Here is an 18,690-nt window from a genome sequence, read left to right on the forward strand (position 1 = left end):
TATTATGTGATCATCGTAATACTCTTAGGGTATGTCTACACAGCTAAAAATACCCATGACAGCGAATCTCAGAGTCCAGGTCAACTGACTCAGGCTCATGCTTCAGGGCTAAAAATAGCAATGTACAAGTTCAGGCAGGTGCTGGAACCTGGGGACCGAGATACTCCCCCATTGCCAGGTTTCAGAGCCCAGGCTCCACTCCATGCCTGAATGGCTACATTGCTATTTTTAGCCCTGTAGTGTGAGCCCAAGTCAGTTGACCTGGACTCTGAGACTTGCTGCCTTGGTGGAGGGCGGATTTGCTGTGTAGATGTACTGTGAGGCTATGTCTACCTATCACATTTGTCTGCCAGGGTGTGAAAAAAACCACATACCCCTACCCAACATAAGTTTCACCAACAAAAGCACTGGTGTGAACAATGCTATGTTGGCAAGAGATGCTCTCCTCTGACATAGCTACCACTGCTTGTTGGGGTGGTTTAATTATGCCAATGGGAGAGCTCTCTCCCGCCGGTGTAGAGTGGCTACATGGGAGACCTTACAGTGGCACAGCTGTACCACTGCAGCTTGCACCAGTGTAAGGTCTGTTGTGTAGACATAGCCTTAGATACACCATTTTACACCACTTAAATAACTCCACTTTTTACCAACTTGAGCTAAATTGAAAAAGGACACTCTGAAGCCCACACCCAGACTTGCACTGAAATAACAAAAGAGGTGAATTAAAACCATCTTAGTTATTCCAATGACCGTTTGTGTGTCAGCAAGATCTGGATGGGAGTTACACTTACCAAGAGTTAACAGGTTTCAGAGTAGCAGCCATGTTAGTCTGCAAAAAGAAAAGGAGTACTTGTGGCACCTTAGAGACTAACAAATTTATCTGAGCATAAGCTTTTGTGAGCTACAGCTCACTTCATTGGATGCATTTGCATATGCATTGCTTTGGAACCAATAGATTCTCTCCAAATTGGAACCAAATTCTCTCCTGGAATAACTCCACTGAGACCAAATAAACTACTCCAGCAGAGAATTTGGCCCTATATGATTACAAGAGCACTAGATAGTCAGTGTGTCTCATAAGGACAGTCCACCATATCACTAAATTACAGAAGTTAGAAAGGACCTATTACTTCTCTGGTACATCTCTTTGCCCATGCAGGGTTGTTCACTACAGCACATTTGCTAGTGTTTTGTCCAGTTTAGTTTTAAGCATCCCAGCGAATGGGGCAGCTACCTGTCTAATCTATCTAATTTATGTCTGGTACTTAGATGGCCCTCCATCACCATAATATCTATATCTTCCCTTGAGAGACGATTCTACAACCTATTAGAGTATGGCTGGGGGGAGCCGTTGTCCATAGCCACATCCTTATTGTTTCATGGGGTCTTTTTGATCTCATTGCTGAAAAACAAGAAGATTTCCACATGCATAGAGATGGTACTAAGCTTTGGATGTATGAACTGTGCTTAGATGATTATTCCTGAAAGGAGTTTGTGGGACCACTCACACCCCTTGGCGTTAGCAAGATTGGGCCTATGACCTAGTCACTTCCAGGCCTGGACAAATCACTACTGAGTCCTCTGTCGGGTGTAAAGAAACAAAAGGTTATTTATTTGTGCTCACCACACTCAGGCAGGACACCGGCCCCAGGCACCTGCCTCCACAACTGCAGGCAAGTCACCAGTAGTAAATCAGAAGAACAATAATCCCATGTCAGGCCTACCACCCCTCAAAGATGGCCAGCGGCCTCTCTAGCACTTCCTTTAGGGTGGCCAACTTTCTAATTTGTGAAAACTGGACACTGAGTGCCGGAAACCTCCCACATCCTCTGCTCTCTCCACCACCCTCCCCCTGCCAGCCGAGCAGGGCTCATGGGATGGGGGGCGACAGGGGCAGGACATTGGAGAGAGAGCCGGGGTCCAGAGGTGAGTAAGTGGGGCAAGATGGGGGAGGGAGAGCGGCGTTCTGGGGATGTGGGGGTGAGTGGGGCAGGGAAGGGAGAGCCAGGGTCTGGGAGCAGAGTAGGGAGAGAAGGGAGAGCCACACTGTGGGGGTGAGGGGGATGAGTGGGGCAGGGAAGGGAGAGCCGCGCTCGGGGGGGGGGGATGAGTGGGGCAGGGAAGAGAGAGCCGCGCTCCAGGGGTGGGGGAGGATGAGTGGGGCAGGGAAGGGAGAGCCGCGCTCCGGGGGTGGAGGGGGATGAGTGGGGCAGGGAAAGGAGAGCCGCGCTCCAGGGGGAGGGATGAGTGGGGCAGGGAAGGGAGAGCCGCGCTCCGGGGGTGGGGGGGGGATGAGTGGGGCAGGGAAGGGAGAGCCGCGCTCCGGGGGTGGGGGGGATGAGTGGGGCAGGGAAGGGAGAGCCGCGCTCCGGGGGTGGGGGGGGATGAGTGGGGCAGGGAAGGGAGAGCCGCACTCCGGGGGTGGGGGGGGGGATGAGTGGGGCAGGGAAGGGAGATCCCAGCTCTGGGGGTGGGGGGAGGATGAGTGGGGCAGGGAAGGGAGAGCCGCACTCCGGGGGGGGGGGGGATGAGTGGGGCAGGGAAGGGAGAGCCCAGCTCTGGGAGTGGGGGGGGATGAGTGGGGCAGGGAAGGGAGAGCCGCACTCCGGGGGTGGGGGGGGATGAGTGGGGCAGGGAAGGGAGAGCCGCGCTCCGGGGGTGGGGGGGGATGAGTGGGGCAGGGAAGGGAGAGCCTGCTAACCAGACACTGCCAGGTTCCCTTTTCGACTGGACTTTCCAGTGGGAAACCAGACACCTGACAACCCTAACTTCCTTGTCCCAGCCAGGCCTGGTTTCCAGACTGAGGGCTGGAACCCTACTCTCCTTCCCAGTCAACAACCAGCTGAGCTGGGCTTTCTCCTTTTAGCCCCTTCCTCCCAGCCTGCTTGCCTGTGTAGCACGGGAGCTGGCTGAGTCTACAAGCAGCTTGTTAACCCTTTCCTGGCCAGTGTCATGTTTGCGTACCCCATCACAGAGCCCTAAAATTACAGAACAAACAAAACAATAGGGCAACAAGTATGAAAGGGTTCAGGTACAGTAGACTGCAGAGGAAAAGAGGAAGAAGCAGCCTTTCAGTGCGTGGATATCCATAGTGAGCACGAGACAGAAGCTGGTTGCAGTTTGAATTTCATGTTGGTTACATTTTAAGAAAGTTTGTGACGGAATGTGGTTTATAGCAACAGAGAATTAGCAGGGAGAGCCTCCTTAGAAGAAGTAGGTTTCAAGGACGTTCCGCTTACAGTATTTTTCCAATTACTAAGATTATTTCAGTATGTGTTCAGATCTATTAGATTAAGACACCCAGGCAAAATTGTGATGAAAGCTATTTTCCTACCCAGCCCCCATTTTAACATATTAAGATTAAAAAATAACTATAATATCCAAAAATTTTAAATTTGCTTTTAAAATTATTAGCTGTGAATGTTCATTAGCATGGATTATGTGTTTCAAAATAGTGGTTGCTTATATATACTTATTTTATTATGTTTGTTACTTAGGGTCATGGTGTGAAAAAGAACACAAGACTTGCTTTAGAACTGATGAAAAAAGCAGCATCCAAGGTAAAATATTTATAATAGTAAATATTTATAGCTGTGCTATCTAAGTAACATGTGTTATTATGGATATGATTATAATTTATAATTATTATGTAGCACTTTACATCACCCCAATGCTGTATGAACATTAATCAGTCCTTCCAACATCCTGATCATAAATTAGGAAAGCATTATTATCCTGAATGGAGAAACTGAATCCCACAAAATCTAATTGAGCTCTGGAGTAAGCAGGTGCAACTCCACTGAAGTAAATGGAATTGTGCCTGCATACACAAAAGCTGATTTTTTCTCCGAGTGACTTATATAAGGTCACACAATGAGTTAGTGGCAGCTGTAGGATTAGAACTCAGGTGTTCTTACATCCAATTCCTGTGCTTGTTCTTCCTGACCGAGTTTCATGTTAAATTGTCATACAGAAATCCCCGTCTGGTCCGATGTTTGGAGATGTTGTGTGCCCACTAATCTCACTGAGGGCGATGGGAGATAGAGGTGATCATCACCTTTGAAAAATCAGGCCAACAAACTTCATAATAATACAGTATAAAGGAGAAGAATAAAGAAGGGTTGAGAGCCAGACTGTGCTTTTGCAATGTGCTCTGTGTAATTGGTGGTGGGTAGCTGCACCAGGACTAAATGGTAACTCAAAGTCAGGATTCATTCCCTCACATCCATTACACCTGGTGGGTACTAAGCTGTTACCATCTCTTGCCATCTGCAGATCAGTACCTCCTGCACCAGCTCAACTCCACTAGCTGGAGTGCTAAGCAGCTGAGACCAGACTCCACCCTCTCCCTGCCCTTCTGCATCTCATCTCAGGGGGAAGTAGTGGGTGTGCAGAGGTTACATACTCCTCTGTCACAGGACCAGGGAACTCACATGGAGGCATAATGGCCCTGTGCAGCCACAATCTGGCCACAATCATGCCATGATCTGGCCCTTAGTGATTTCCACATCCTGATATATATTTATGTCCTTATTTATATTGCCCAGGCCTCTGGTAAATTTATATCTTGAAAACCATAACTATTCAAACCACTCATAGTCCACTGCCAACTATTGGTATCAAATGGACAATCTCCAAATGAATTATCAGTCACTGCCAGATAAAAAAGAAACTCAAAGCACCATTTCTACCAGCCCTATAAAACACTGTTCAAATGCCTATTTAAGAGAAGCCTGACTAAACAGATTGCCTTTCACAGCATGGTGCAATACCTGCTAACCTGGGTTTTCTGGAAAGCCAGCTCTGGCAGCAAATTTCAGACAACTGGCACATGGCAGATAACCAAATTCAACAACAATAAGGATTTTATTTTTTAAATAAAATAAATGAATAGAGACTGGGAATGGATGAGTCATTACACAAAGTAAAACTATTTCCCCATGTTATTTCTCCCCCCCACCCCACCCCCCACTGTTCCTCAGATGTTCTTGTTAACTGCTGGAAATGGCCTACATTGCTTATCACCATGAAAGGTTTTCCTCCTTTCCTCCCCTGCTGCTGGTGATGGCTCATCTTAAGTGATCACTAGCTCATGAAAGCTTATGCTCAAATAAATTTGTTAGTCTCTAAGGTGCCACAAGTACTCCTTTTCTTTTTGCGAATACAGACTAACACGGCTGCTACTCTGAAACCTCTCCTTACAGTGTGTATGATAAAACCCATTGTTTCATGTTCTCTGTGTGTGTAATCTCCCCACTGTATTTTCCACCAAATGCATCCGATGAAGTGAGTTGTAGCTCACGAAAGCTTATGCTCTAATAAATTTGTTAGTCTCTAAGGTGCCACAAGTACTCCTTTTCTTTTTGCGAATACAGACTAACACGGCTGCTACTCTGAAACCTGCTTTTCCTTACTGTTTCATCTTTGAATCTGTGATTTTTCTATTGTTTATTTTTACCCTAAGCAGGTTTCTGTTGTGCAGTCTGGGTGGATTGTGCAGCCCACAGTGAACTGATAACTGGGGGCAGGTTTCATTCTTTCAGGGGTGATGAACCAGAAGGGAAACATCCAAGTATCTGGTAGCTAAGAACTCGGGGGATGGATTTAGAGAGACGTGGGACCAGAAAGACTGTTGGCGTCACCCTGCACGGAGTAACTAGGAAGCCAGAGTGAGACCTTTATGCTTTTGGGCTGGCTCCTAGTGTCAGAGCTCTGAGCCATAGCAGCATAGCATTACAGCACCCACCATCAGAAGGCAGGTGGTGACAGAATCCTTTCCTGGTCTGGGTGAGCCCCAAAATGTCACAATCACATTGTCAAATTTCCAGCTGTAAGAAGAGTTTTACATTGTTGAAGCTTTCAAAGGGACTCTGGAGAAGGATTTTTTTTCTTTTCAAATTTCAAGTCAGATCTGGAATCCTTACTCATTAAAATCCAAAAGCAGAGCAACTATTTATTATTAGTGAAAATGTGCACTGGAATATACATACAGCTTGGCTGTAGACAATGGATCGTGTGGTGTGGTCTGGATGAAAGCTGGAGGCATGTAGGTAGGAATAGCTGTCAGTAGGTTTCCAATATAGGGTGGTGTTTGTGACCATCGCTTATTAGCACCGTAGTGTCCAGGAAGTGGATCTCTTGTGTGGACTGGTCCAGGCTGAGGTTGATGGTGGGATGGAAATTGTTGAAATCATGGTGGAATTCCTCAAGGGCTTCTTTTCCATGGGTCCAGATGATGAAGATGTCATCAATGTAGCGCAAATAGAGTAGGGGCATTAGGGGACGAGAGCTGAGGAAGCGTTGTTCTAAGTCAGCCATAAAAATGTTGGCATACTGTGGGGCCATGCGGGTACCCATCGCAGTGCCGCTGATTTGAAGGTATACATTGTCACCAAATGTGAAATAGTTATGGGTCAGGACAAAGTCACAAAGTTCAGCCACCAGGTTAGCCGTGACATTATCGGGGATACTGTTCCTGACGGCTTGTAGTCCATCTTATGGAATGTTGGTGTAGAGGGCTTCTACATCCATAGTGGCTAGGATGGTGTTTTTAGGAAGATCACCAATGGATTGTAGTTTCCTCAGGAAGTCAGTGGTGTCTCAAAGATAGCTGGGAGTGCTGGTAACGAGAGACTGCTGAATTGGAATTAATTTGCAAACTGGATACAATTAACTTAGGCTTGAATAGAGACTGGGAATGGATGAGTCATTACACAAAGTAAAACTATTTCCCCATGTTATTTCTCCCCTCCACCCCAACCCCCCCCCGTTCCTCAGATGTTCTTGTTAACTGCTGGAAATGGCCTACCTTGCTTGTCACCATGAAAGGTTTTCCTCCTTTCCCCCCCGCTGCTGGTGATGGCTCATCTTAAGTGCTCACTCTCCTTACAGTGTGTATGATAAAACCCATTGTTTCATGTTCTCTGTGTGTGTATATAAATCTCCCCACTGTATTTTCCACCAAATGCATCCGATGAAGTGAGCTGTAGCTCACGAAAGCTTATGCTCAAATAAATTTGTTAGTCTCTAAGGTGCCACAAGTACTCCTTTTCGTTTTAAGGAAAAGCAAACGCATACAAGTTACACAGAAAATAACCATAAAGACGCAACCTCAGCATTATCTCCTGTACATATAAACTAACTTGTTTCTCTTTGGAATTGGCTGAACCAGAAGTAGGACTGAGTGGACTTGTAGGCCCTAAAGTTTTACATTGTTTTCTTTTGAGTGCAGTTATGTAACAAAAAAAACTACATTTGAAGTTGCACTTTCATGATAAAGGGGCTTGCATTACAGTACTTGTCTGAGGTGAATTGAAAAATACTACTTTTGTTTATCAATTTTAAGTGCAAATATTTGTAAGCAAAAATAATATAAAGTGAGCACTGTACATTTTGTATTCTGTGTTGTAATTGAAATTGATGTATTTGAAAATGTAGAAAAACATCAAAAATATTTAATAAATTTCAGTTGGTATTCTATTGTTTAACAGTGGGATTAATTGCGATTAATTTTTTGAGTTAATTGTGTCAGTTATCTGCGATTAATCAGCAGCCCCAATCAATACATAATAACATAGTATATAACTAGTTGATTCAATTGTTTATTCTTTGGGGTGTCTAGACCCCGATTGTCACAGAAACTGTTTCAGATGTAAGTTTAGAATAAATGAACAGATAAATAAAAATAAATAAATATAAACAAATGTCTTGGGTTGTCCTGGGGTCCTTTAGATAGCTCTCTTATCCTATATAGTCCACTGTTTTTGGCATAGCCATTATTAAACATGCGTCAAAAGGCAGTGGTGAAGAGCATGCTTATTAGCATAGTAATTTGAACTGCTGGTACTTGCAATTGACCAGCTATGCAAGTAGACAGAGTTAATGTTGACAAAATAGAACATTGTCACAGGATAATGAGCTTCCCTTGATGCATAATTGCTAGACAAATATGAGGCCTAATGTTAGTGTATAGCACTGCCATAACCTGAGCTGCTGTGGGAGGCATACACGGTGTTTCCTAAAACTGTATGGCACTGGCCGACTGTCTCTACTCTGTAAAAACAGCATATTGAAGTTCCATGTTAATGGCCTCCCATTTATTTTCAGAGCAAATGTAAGGAATGCAAGCCAGAATATCAAAAGAACAGATTAAAGAAAATATAGACTTATTCAAGTCTGCAGGGCCTGATTAAATTCATTCAAGTCTACAGGGCCTGATTAAATTCATCCTAGCGTACTTAAGGAACTAGCTGAAGCAATCCCACAATCATTATCAATTATCTTGATTATCACTGCTGATAAATGGGTGAGGTCCCAGGAGGCTGGAGAAGGGCAAACATAGTATCTATCTTTAAAAAGGGAAACAAAGAGGACCCAGGAAATTATAGACCAATCAGCCTAATCTTGATACCCAAAAAGATAGTGGAACAAATTATTAAACAACTAATTTGAAGGGCCTGGAAGATAATAAGGTTTTAAGGAATAGCCAGAACGGATTTGTCAAGAACAAATCATGCCAAATCAACCTAATATCCTTCTTTGACAAGGTTACTGACTCAGTGAATAGTGAGGAATCATTAGATGTGATACATCTTGATTTTAGTAAGGCTTTTGGCACAGTCCCACACGACATTCACAAACTAGGGAAATGGATGAAATCACTGTAAAATGGGTGCACAACTGTTTAAAGACCATACTCAAAGAGCAGTTGTCAATGGTTTGCTATCAAATGGGGGGACATATATAGTGGGGCTCCATAGTGGTCTGTCCTGGGTCTGGTACTATTCAGTATTTTCATTAATGCCTTGGATAATGAAGTGGAGAGTATGCTTATAAAATTTGCAGATGACACCAAGCTGGGAGGGGTTGCCCGCACTTTGGAGGACAGGATTAGAACTCAAAATGACCTGGACAAATTAGAGAGTTGGTCTGAAATCAATCAGATGAAATTCAGTAAAGGCAAATGCAAAGTTGGGAAATGCAAATTCCTTCACTTAGGAAGGAAAAATCAAACGGACAACTATAAAATGTGAAATAACTGGCTAGATAGTAGTACTGCTGGAAAGGATCTGAGGGTTATAGTGGATCACAAATTTAATATGAGTCAACAATGTGGTGCAGCTGCAAAAAAGGCTAATATCATTCTGGGTGTACTAACAAGAGTGTCATATGTAAGACATTTGAAAAGCACATTGCAGCCACTTGTATACTGGGATAGCTACCACAATGCACTGCTCTCTGTTGCCGTTGCAAGAGCTGCTAATGTGGCTATGCCAGTGCACTTGTAGGTGTCAGTGTGGATAGATTGCAGCGCTTTCCCTACTGTGCTCTACGAAGGCTAGTTTAACTCAAAGCGCTCTACATCTGCAAGTGTAGCCATGCCCTTTGGTTAAGAAAAACTTTCTAACTAGGAAAGTAGTTAAGCTTCCAAAGTTAAACAGATTTCCACAGGAGGTTGTTGAATCCCCATCATTGGAGGTTCATTGAACACGGGGCCTTAGAGAAAAAAAGCAGAGAAAAATAAGGGGACCCTAAGGATTCCAGCTGTCACAAACCTCTTAGTTACAGCTTGGTAGAACACTGTCTAGATAACATGCTCCAAAGAGCTACAAAGATTAACTTTCTAGAACTCCTGACACTAGACAATAAGTTGGCATCAGAAGATGTCACAAAGCACAGCTGAATTTGAGTGGTTGAGGACATTTTTTTTTCTTTACCCACAGGGATTACATCAGGCAATGAATGGTTTGGGATGGTATTACCATAATTTTAAAAGAGACTACATAAAAGCAGCAAAATACTGGTTGAAAGCTGAAGAAATGGGCAATTCAGATGCATCCTATAACCTGGGTGCTCTGCATTTAGATGGGATTTACCCAGGAGTGCCTGGCAGAAATCGAGTAAGTAAATAGTCAATGTGTGATTTCTTATTAAAGGGTCTGGTTTACAAATATTGGCTTTATTCTTTAAGATTCTGTGTTTACTTAGGGGGGCATATTCTGCTACCCTTCATCACAGTGAATCAAGTCTTTTCCTGTATGAAGTCCCATTGAAGTCAGGGGCACTGCTTCTGGAGCAAGGCACTACTTAGCATAATGGCATCACAATCTGCTTCATGTCTGCTAAAGATGTGTTTGCATTCCTCTGACCTGTGTAGTTCTATCTCAAGAGTACCACTGTCCCTTTAAGAGTAAAACACAAGTCCCATTAAAAATGTCATACAAAATCAAGTTTGGAGTTGTTTTACACCTTCTTGAGGACCAGATTCTGCCATCATTACTCCTGTAGAATAGCTCTCTACTTCAGTAGTAGCTCCATTGAATTCCATGGTATTTTACATGGAGCAGAGCACTATCCAGTGTGATTAAGGGCTGCAGAATCTGCACTAGAGCTTTTGAGCTGTTACACTGCACTCATATCGAAGCTGCTATTGTTGTGGAAAAAAAAAAATTTCAAGACAGATTTTAAATTAAATTTCTCTTTCAAAGTCTGATTTACGATTTTAATGCAGCCCTCATAGACCTACATATTTTATTTTTGAATTTCTAAAACAGGACCTTAATTTTATATATATCAAGAAAAAATAATGTTCTTTTTCCAACAGAGGATATCATTATTTTGATGGATAATTTTATGACCAATCACATTTATAGTTCAGAATGTGAAAATAAAAGTTACCCAACCTCATGCTTCAGGCCAAAGGAGCCTGGAAAATGTGGTCTAGGCATTCGAGAGCATGTCTAGTGCCTCAGTCAGTGAGCATATATGCTGCAAACAGCAGCAAGAGCCGCCCAGCAAATGGTGGCAAGCATATTTCTTCTATCTGGGGACAAAAATTACATAATAATGGCCTGCCCATAATAATACAATTCCAAGTTAATAACAGCCCTTACAAAAGCACTCTATGGTCCTGTATTCCTTCATCACCAAAAGCCTGAGAAAAGAGACATGCTCTAAAAGTTAATAAAACCAGGCTCTGTTGGATCAAATGAGGGAGCTAGTTACAGAGTCCAGGACCATTGACAAAAATACTGGGTCTCCATTTTACAGCAGAGGTTGCTAGTTAGACGTTCCTGGATTAAAGAAATTGTTTAGTTGTAATTGCTGTTGCTTTACTATGATTACTGTATAAAACTTGTTGACTATGAGAACTGGATACTCTCTCAGTTCCCCCTCCTTCTGCAGTTCTGTCCTGTCCTGCTGAGCCTGTATTGCCTTACACAAACTAGCTTCATATGCTTGAGAAATTATGAACCTGATCCTGGAGCCCATACTCATGTGTGTAGTTCATGAAAGTCACTGGGACTACTCACACAGTAAAGGTCTCCAGGTTTGGACCCTCTGTTCTTGCCATTCATGTAAATGATTTCTCAGATGCTAGAGAGCAAGCTTTGCTCCAGCAGGCTGTGACACTGGCAAAAACAGCTCCCCTAATCACCACCAGTTGTAGCAACACTGGAAGCTGTAGTGTAGTCAGGACTGCAGTATTTTTACCACTAACTGTGAATGTAGGGTTAAAATGCCTGTACCCTCTCTCTACTCTCCAGCTTCCACTGCTGCTATCACTGACAGTGACTTACTGGTCCCATTTTTGTCAGTGTCAACAAAGCCACACCGTATGGCACCAGAGGCCAGTTGTATATTTTATATATTCATCTATCTGATAAAAATGCTACCACAATTTCAGCTTTAAAGAACTTCCAACCTAACCTGGTAAGGTGGTAGAAGAAAGAAACTGATTTCACCCATCTGCACAGAAAGTGATTAAACTGACTGGTTTCATTAGCCAGGTTGCCATTATTTATTTATCTATTTATTTTTTAAATGAAGCAATTATAGGGAAATAGTAATTCCCCAGGAGGTTGCCATTTTTATCTTGTTTCTTTGCAGACACTAGCTGCTGAGTACTTCTATAAAGCTGCCCAAGGTGGACACATAGAAGGGACCATAAGATGTTCTCTGTATTACATCACAGGAAATATGGAAAACTTTGCTAGAGATCCAGAAAAAGCTGTCATGTAAGGAATGAAACGTTTTTTTTTTTATAAGGGAAATCTCATTTTTAAACCAGTAATGATTCCGATCATGAAAAAAATCATTTCAATTACGGCAGGTTCTCGATTCCTCAATCTAAAAAATGTGCATCTTTCTTCTTGAGAAACTGCTCCATGGCAATAATACTTGCTCCACTTGAATGTTTTCATATCTTAATGTTTAGGAAATAGTTAAGCCTTCATTTTCAGAGGTGCTGAGCACCTTCACCTCCTAGAACTGCAAGTGCTTAGCATATCTGAAAGTCAAGTTACAGCTGCCCATTATCCCAAAAAGTCTTTTGGTTGATGAAACTATTCACATGAAATTCAAGTCTACTGATTTGTCAAAGGATATCTAATTCACAGCTTTGTAAGAAGAGGTGGAACCTGCATTTTCCAATACCACAGCGGCCTTGTAGTTTCTTAGCACCTGGAACAAATGCATCATTTTCTCCAAAAAGAAAAAGTAATTTTATCAGCAAAACTATAGGACCATATGCTGTCCTTAATCTATACAGGGAACTTCCAAGGATACTAATGGGAATTTCATGCAAAGATATGCACTAGTTCAGGGGTTCTCAAACTTCATTGCACCGCAACCCCTTTCTGACAACAAAAATTACAACATGATGCTAGGAGAGGGGACTGAAGCCTGAGCCCGCTGTGGGTGCGGGGGCCAAAACCCAAGCCCCACCACTCCGGGTGTGGGGGCCAAAACCATAGCCCAAGAGCTTCAGCCCCAGGCTTGGGGCCTGTAACCCTGAGCCCCAACACCAAGGGTTGAAGTCCTCAGGCTTAGGCTTCAGCCCCAGGCAGTGGGGCTTTGGCTTGGGTTTTGACCCTGGGACGTGGGGCTTGGGCTTTGGCCCTGGGCCCCAGCAAATCTATTGCCAGCCCTGGCGGCCCCATTAAAATGAGGTTGTGACCCACTGTGGGCTCCCAACCCATAGTATGAGAAGCGCTGCACTAATTCTACCAGAAGCTGTGGTCTTGATGCAGGAATTACTGGGTGAAACTCTATGGCCTGTGATATACAGGAGGTCAGACTAGATGTTCTAATGCAGTGGTTCTCAACCAGGGGTATGTATATCCCTGGGAGTATGCAGAGGTCTTCCATGGGGTACATCAACTCATCTAGATATTTGCCTAGTTTTACAACACACTAGCGAAGTCAATACAAATTAAAATTTCATACAGACAATGACTTGTTTATACTGCTCTGTATACTATACACTGAAATGTAAGTACAATATTTTTATTCCACTTTATTTATTTTATAATGATATGGTAAAAATGAGAAAGTAAGCTATTTTTCAGTAATAGTATGCTGCAACACTTGTATTTTTGTCTGATTTGGTAAGCAAGTAGTCTTTAAGTGAGGGTATGCAAGACAAATCAGACTCATCAAAGGGATATAGTAGTCTGGAAAGGTTGAGAACCACTGTAATCTAATGGCCCCTTTTGACCTTAAAAATCTATGAATTAGTATAAATTAGGCTACTTTGCCACTTATACCTGCATAGAGACCCATTCATAACTAGCGAATAAATTGCCACCTTTTGATATGTTGAATTTGACCTGGAGTTTTGTTTTGATGCTGTACCAAAATTTACATTTAAAATGTTACAGAAATAAAATATTACCTTTGGACATTTCAACATTAATATCACATCAGGGGCTAAATACATCATAGAAATGTATGCCTTTAATGACAAAGAGGTTGATCCTGCACCTGCTTAAATCAGTACCAAAAGTCCTATTGGCCCCAGTGAGAATAGCACTGGACTATGATGTGTGAAATGTGTGTGTTCATTTATTGTCATATTTCTTCTTTTACAGCTGGGCAAAACATATTGCAGAAAAAAATGGCTACTTGGGACATGTAATCAGAAAAGCTCTCAATGCCTATTTGGAATTGTCCTGGTAAGTTCGATCTGCACTGTGTCTGTAACTAATTTGTTGTTATGTATGTGATTTATTTTTATAAACTTTTGTGGTAAAACGATGTAACATCTCCCCAACACACACCCAGGGTGAAATTATGATCCCTGGAAGTCAATAGCAAAACTTCTGTTTACTTCAATGAAGCTGGGATTTCACCCAGGAAGTCTTTGACATGAGAATAAATACAACTGAAATGAAACACATCAAAACCAGGACCATACAGAAAGGTTGTCTTTCGCTGAACTGTAGACAAAGCACAATAATGGGTAGCTTTTTTTCAAACCTGGCCTCCTTCATTTATTTAGAATTTTTTTGTGTGCAAAAAAACTGTAGTTGCAATTGATGTAATTGATTTTGTATTTCAGTCTTACACAAACTCTAAGTCAAGGAGCACTTATTCAAAGCACCCTTGACATACAGTTCAAAACACCAACCTCATCAGTGCAGCTATGTGAGCATCCAACAGCAGATGGCAATCCAACACAACCTCCAAATTGTGCAAACACCATCACAAATGGTGGGTGAACACCCTCTTTCAAAGGGGCAGATATTAGCCTTGCCATATCATCTGTTTGCTTTCCCCAAACAACCAGCATCACCTCAATCTTTTCTGGATTGAGCTTCAGGCACTTAGTTCTCATCTGTGACCTAGTCTCCATCAGACACTGGGCTAGGCATTCAACAGCACTGCTGGAATCAGGTGAAATGGATCTATAAAATGGAGATACTTGTGCAGACAGACAGATTGATGTCAAAACTGTTCCCACAAAACATTATTAAAAATTAGTATTATATTAAAGGGGGTAAAGCAATCAGAATTGGGATCCCATGGGCCATTGTGCAAGGCAGTGTAAAGACAAAGGAAAATGCAATGCCTGTCACAAAGAGCCTAGAATCAAACAGTCAAGACATACTTAGCTGCTTTTGAAAATATCAGAAGTGACTTAGCCACTCAGGAACCTAAGTCACCTGGAATCTCTATGAGACTTAGGTGCTTTTGAGAATTTTACCGCATATCTTGTTAATTTATAGCAGCAGATCGTACATTGATATCTATCATTTTAATTCACCTGCAGGTGCAGTTTTCCATCAATTCTCTCTGCAGTTAATTTCTTCCCATATCACATGTTTTTATCTCATGATATTTAACTTATGTCAACTGCCCACATGTTTCCCTAATAGTTTCCAGGTGGATTTTATGGCACTTCCTGTGGCATTTAACCTTAACATTCTTTCCTTCTCCCCAAACAATATTTTGTTTTCTTTTAATTTTGCTTTCTTTCTGTTGTATAATTTTGTGATTTCATATTAGATACTTCTTTAATAAGTCCCTGTGAATTTGTCTGGCATGTTCTTTCCAAAATATTCATGTAGCTGTGATGAGCTGGTATTTTGGGAGGTCATTCTGGAATTTATGAAAGTACATAATTGAGAAACAACATTTATGCTGCATCAGCACAATGGCAGCAAAATAGTTGCTTTTGCCCTGAGGCCTTTCTAGGGCTTTGTGAGAAGTAATCTGATGAAAAACCAAACAGCCAAAACTGTCATATTTCATTCTCTCTTCGTCGTGTGTTTTTTCAGTTAGCACTTTTTTTTTTTTTAGTTTGTCTAAAATTTCCTCTAGAGACCTAAGCCTGGAGGCAGCCAGAACTTACAGTGGGCTGCAGGGAAGACAAACACATACTGCTGAGCTGAGATGGTCCTTGACATGCACAGCACTGTAGACCTTGGTATCTCTAATCCTAGGCACATTGTTTTACTCATTATTCTGTCCCAGGTATTGGTAGCACAAGCTGACACTGACAGCAAAGCTTCTTCCAAAACATAGAAACACATGCTATTACCTTAGCTGTGTTCTTCATTATGAAGAGCTTTGGTTATTTTTCCCCCAAAATTAAATAGGTTACAATGTCCAACAAGCCAGCCAATGGAGTCTCCATGCAGCCCACTTTTGTGCTCCACTTTTGCATGCATGCTCATTTGCAGGCGTAAGCATCTTAGTTTCTGCATGCAGGCACCAGAGCATAAGGCATGTCAATACTGGATGAGGCCAGTAGTCCATCTAGTATCCTGCCCCTAGTAGTGGTTAGTCCTAGAAGAAGGTTTATATCCCAAAATATGAGGGTTTATATTCCTAATGCATGTTCATGCAAATCAGACAACTTGACCTCTGTGTTCTGCAAATTGGAAGCACTCTTCCGTTTAGTTTTATGTGGCACTTTATCATGTGCAAACCTTTAATCAGCCCTAATCGTTTATTTTAAATAATGCCCTATTTTAGTCCCATTATTTTACAGGGTGCTAGAAAAGATGCCTGTGTGAAATAGGCCCTGTTGACCCAATTCTGTCCTCAATTACCCTAGGCCATTCCCACTGAAATCTGTTAGAGTTCTGTGCAGATAACTGAGGGTGGGAAGCTATAATTGCAGTCCCTTAACAGCTAGGAGTCGTAACCTAGTTTCTGCAGGTGGGCCACCTGGCTCTTGATTTCTCTCCACTATACATTTAGCTTTGAGACAGCACAGAATGTTTAGACAGTCATTTGCAAAGATTAGTGTTAGTTATGGAAGTCTTGCGTTGTTCGATGTGTTAATCGTTCTTATCTTTAGCTCACGTGAAAACCCTCTGGTTTTGAATTTGTCTCCATATATCTTACACTTAGGTGGAAATTTCAGTTTGTTGGAGAATTTAGTGCTGATATTGCTGCAGAGGTTGGGGAGTTTGCTACAGTTTGCTGCTAGACACATTGGATCCTAATCTTAAATTACTGTTTTGCTGACCAAAATGTTTTGCATAGGCTAGAGGTCCCTAACTGATCCGGTGGCCACTGGTAATCCTCAAAATACTTGTGGGTCAAACACGGAGAGCTGACTAGTCATTTGGTGCTGACTTTCCTTGTCCCAGCTGTTTCTACAGGGCTTTAGACTCTTCACTGAAAAGGATGCTTTCGGAAGCTGCCCCATGCAAATAAGCAGGAAAACAGGAGCAAAGCCTGCTTATTTACATGGGGCAGCTGGTATACAGTGCTGCCAACTCTCACTTTTTCCTCTGTACCTCAGTTTCACCATCTGTAAAATGGGAATAATGATACTGACCTCCTTTGTAAAGCACTTTTGAGACCTGCTGATGAAAAACACTAGATAATAGGATATTTTTATTATTTTGGGTCTCTTTGCTTAAGCCTCTGAAGTCATGTAATTGTATGAGAAACTTCGTTTTCTTTTAAAAGACCACAAACCTGTTTCTAGCCTTAATGTTTGCAGAGAACAGCTTGAAAATGTGACTCCTAGAGGCTCTAAAACTAGAAAGCAAACAAAAATCACCCCCATTTTTAAAAGCCAGTCATGATTTTTTTGGTGGGGCTTGGCCTTCAAGAGTGAAGGAGAAGAGGAAACAGGAGCTGCCGTCAGGATCAGAGTCACCAGTAGACTGCCAGTTACTGAAAATGTGACGTTGACTTTTATTAGTTGTATTGCAATAGTATGTTGAAGCCACAGCCAGGACTGAGGTGCCATTGTGCTAGATGCTGTTCATGTGTACATGCACACACAAACTCCACTGTTTCAAAGAGTTTACAAGCTAGATAGACAAAGTGTAGGAAAAAGAGATGGAGCATACAAGCAGAAGTGAAATTTGGGAAATGTAATGTTAGGTGCATGTTGTGATGATGGTGATGTATATGTGTGTGGCGTGTTTTTGTTTGTTTGTTTCAGGGTTATATCTTGAAACAGGCCACTCCATCTCACTTAAGTGTCATAATCCAGCCTTACACACCAAACATTCCTGCAGGTGCACTTTAAAAGAGTAGAACCTTACATGGAGCTGATTCTACCTCAAAGCCGAAGAGAAGATGCTGAAACCACCCAAAACCAAATTATTTTCTTTTATACCAAATGTGGCCAGTAGATGTAGCCCTTGCATGGAATAGCCATTTATTTCTTTCTAAACTGTGCTCACAAATTCTGCTTGCCAAATGGATGTTTCAGAATTTATTTGGTAGTTCTAACTATAGCTAAATCCTGGTGATGTCATTTTTTTTTTATTTCTGTCCTCTGTTTTAGGCATGAAGCTTTGCTGTATTATGTTTTAGCAGCAGAGGCTGGATTTGAAGTGTCACAGACAAACTTAGCACATATCTGTGAAGAGAGACCAGTAAGTAAATTTATTCATAATACATGGTCCTTTTACATCATTAGTGATACTGTAATACTAATAACTTTCCTGTGATATAAATGGATCCACTCTTTTTCTTTCCAGGAACTAGCAAAAAGATACTTAGCTACGAATTGTGTTTGGCGATACTATAATTTCTCCATATCTCAAATCAATGCTCCCTCATTTGGTATGTATAGCATACTTTTTATTAATTCAGATCTTAATAGGATTTCAGTTTTAATTGTTGATTACAATGAGAATGTAAAATTGTGTATACAGTGTGAAGTTTTTATCCTAATGAGCAAATTAAGGAAAGAAAGGGGATTGATTATGGGGGGGTTCTAGCTTTTTGCACATGACACAACTTGAGTGTGGAGGAGTGGGGACTGCAAAACGGCTGCAAGCTACCTTTGCCCTTCGTTGGTTCTTGGACCACCGGACCCAGGATTGGTCCCCCAGAAATATGCAGAGAAGCCTTTCCAGAAAGGAAACTTTAAATTAGAAACTCCTGCCATTCACAGCTTTTTCTTTTATAACTGCAGTGTTCCAACAGGAA

At 42.0% G+C, this 18,690-nt stretch overlaps 1 protein-coding gene across 2 annotated transcripts in view; it reads left to right on the top strand.

Moving 5' to 3' along the window:
* SEL1L3 (SEL1L family member 3) overlaps positions 1 to 18,690 on the top strand; it is a 68,447-nt gene that overhangs the window by 33,137 nt on the left and 16,620 nt on the right. For both annotated transcript variants that reach the window (XM_043514055.1, XM_038400577.2), the window contains exons 14-19: positions 3,498 to 3,560; positions 9,723 to 9,899; positions 11,890 to 12,017; positions 13,872 to 13,955; positions 18,041 to 18,131; positions 18,237 to 18,321. In XM_043514055.1, coding sequence (XP_043369990.1) covers positions 3,498 to 3,560; positions 9,723 to 9,899; positions 11,890 to 12,017; positions 13,872 to 13,955; positions 18,041 to 18,131; positions 18,237 to 18,321 — 628 coding nt within the window. The remainder of the gene's footprint in view (positions 1 to 3,497; positions 3,561 to 9,722; positions 9,900 to 11,889; positions 12,018 to 13,871; positions 13,956 to 18,040; positions 18,132 to 18,236; positions 18,322 to 18,690) is intronic.

Source organism: Dermochelys coriacea, chromosome 4 (assembly GCF_009764565.3).
Source record: "Dermochelys coriacea isolate rDerCor1 chromosome 4, rDerCor1.pri.v4, whole genome shotgun sequence".
In the NCBI taxonomy this organism is placed as follows: domain Eukaryota; kingdom Metazoa; phylum Chordata; order Testudines; family Dermochelyidae; genus Dermochelys; species Dermochelys coriacea.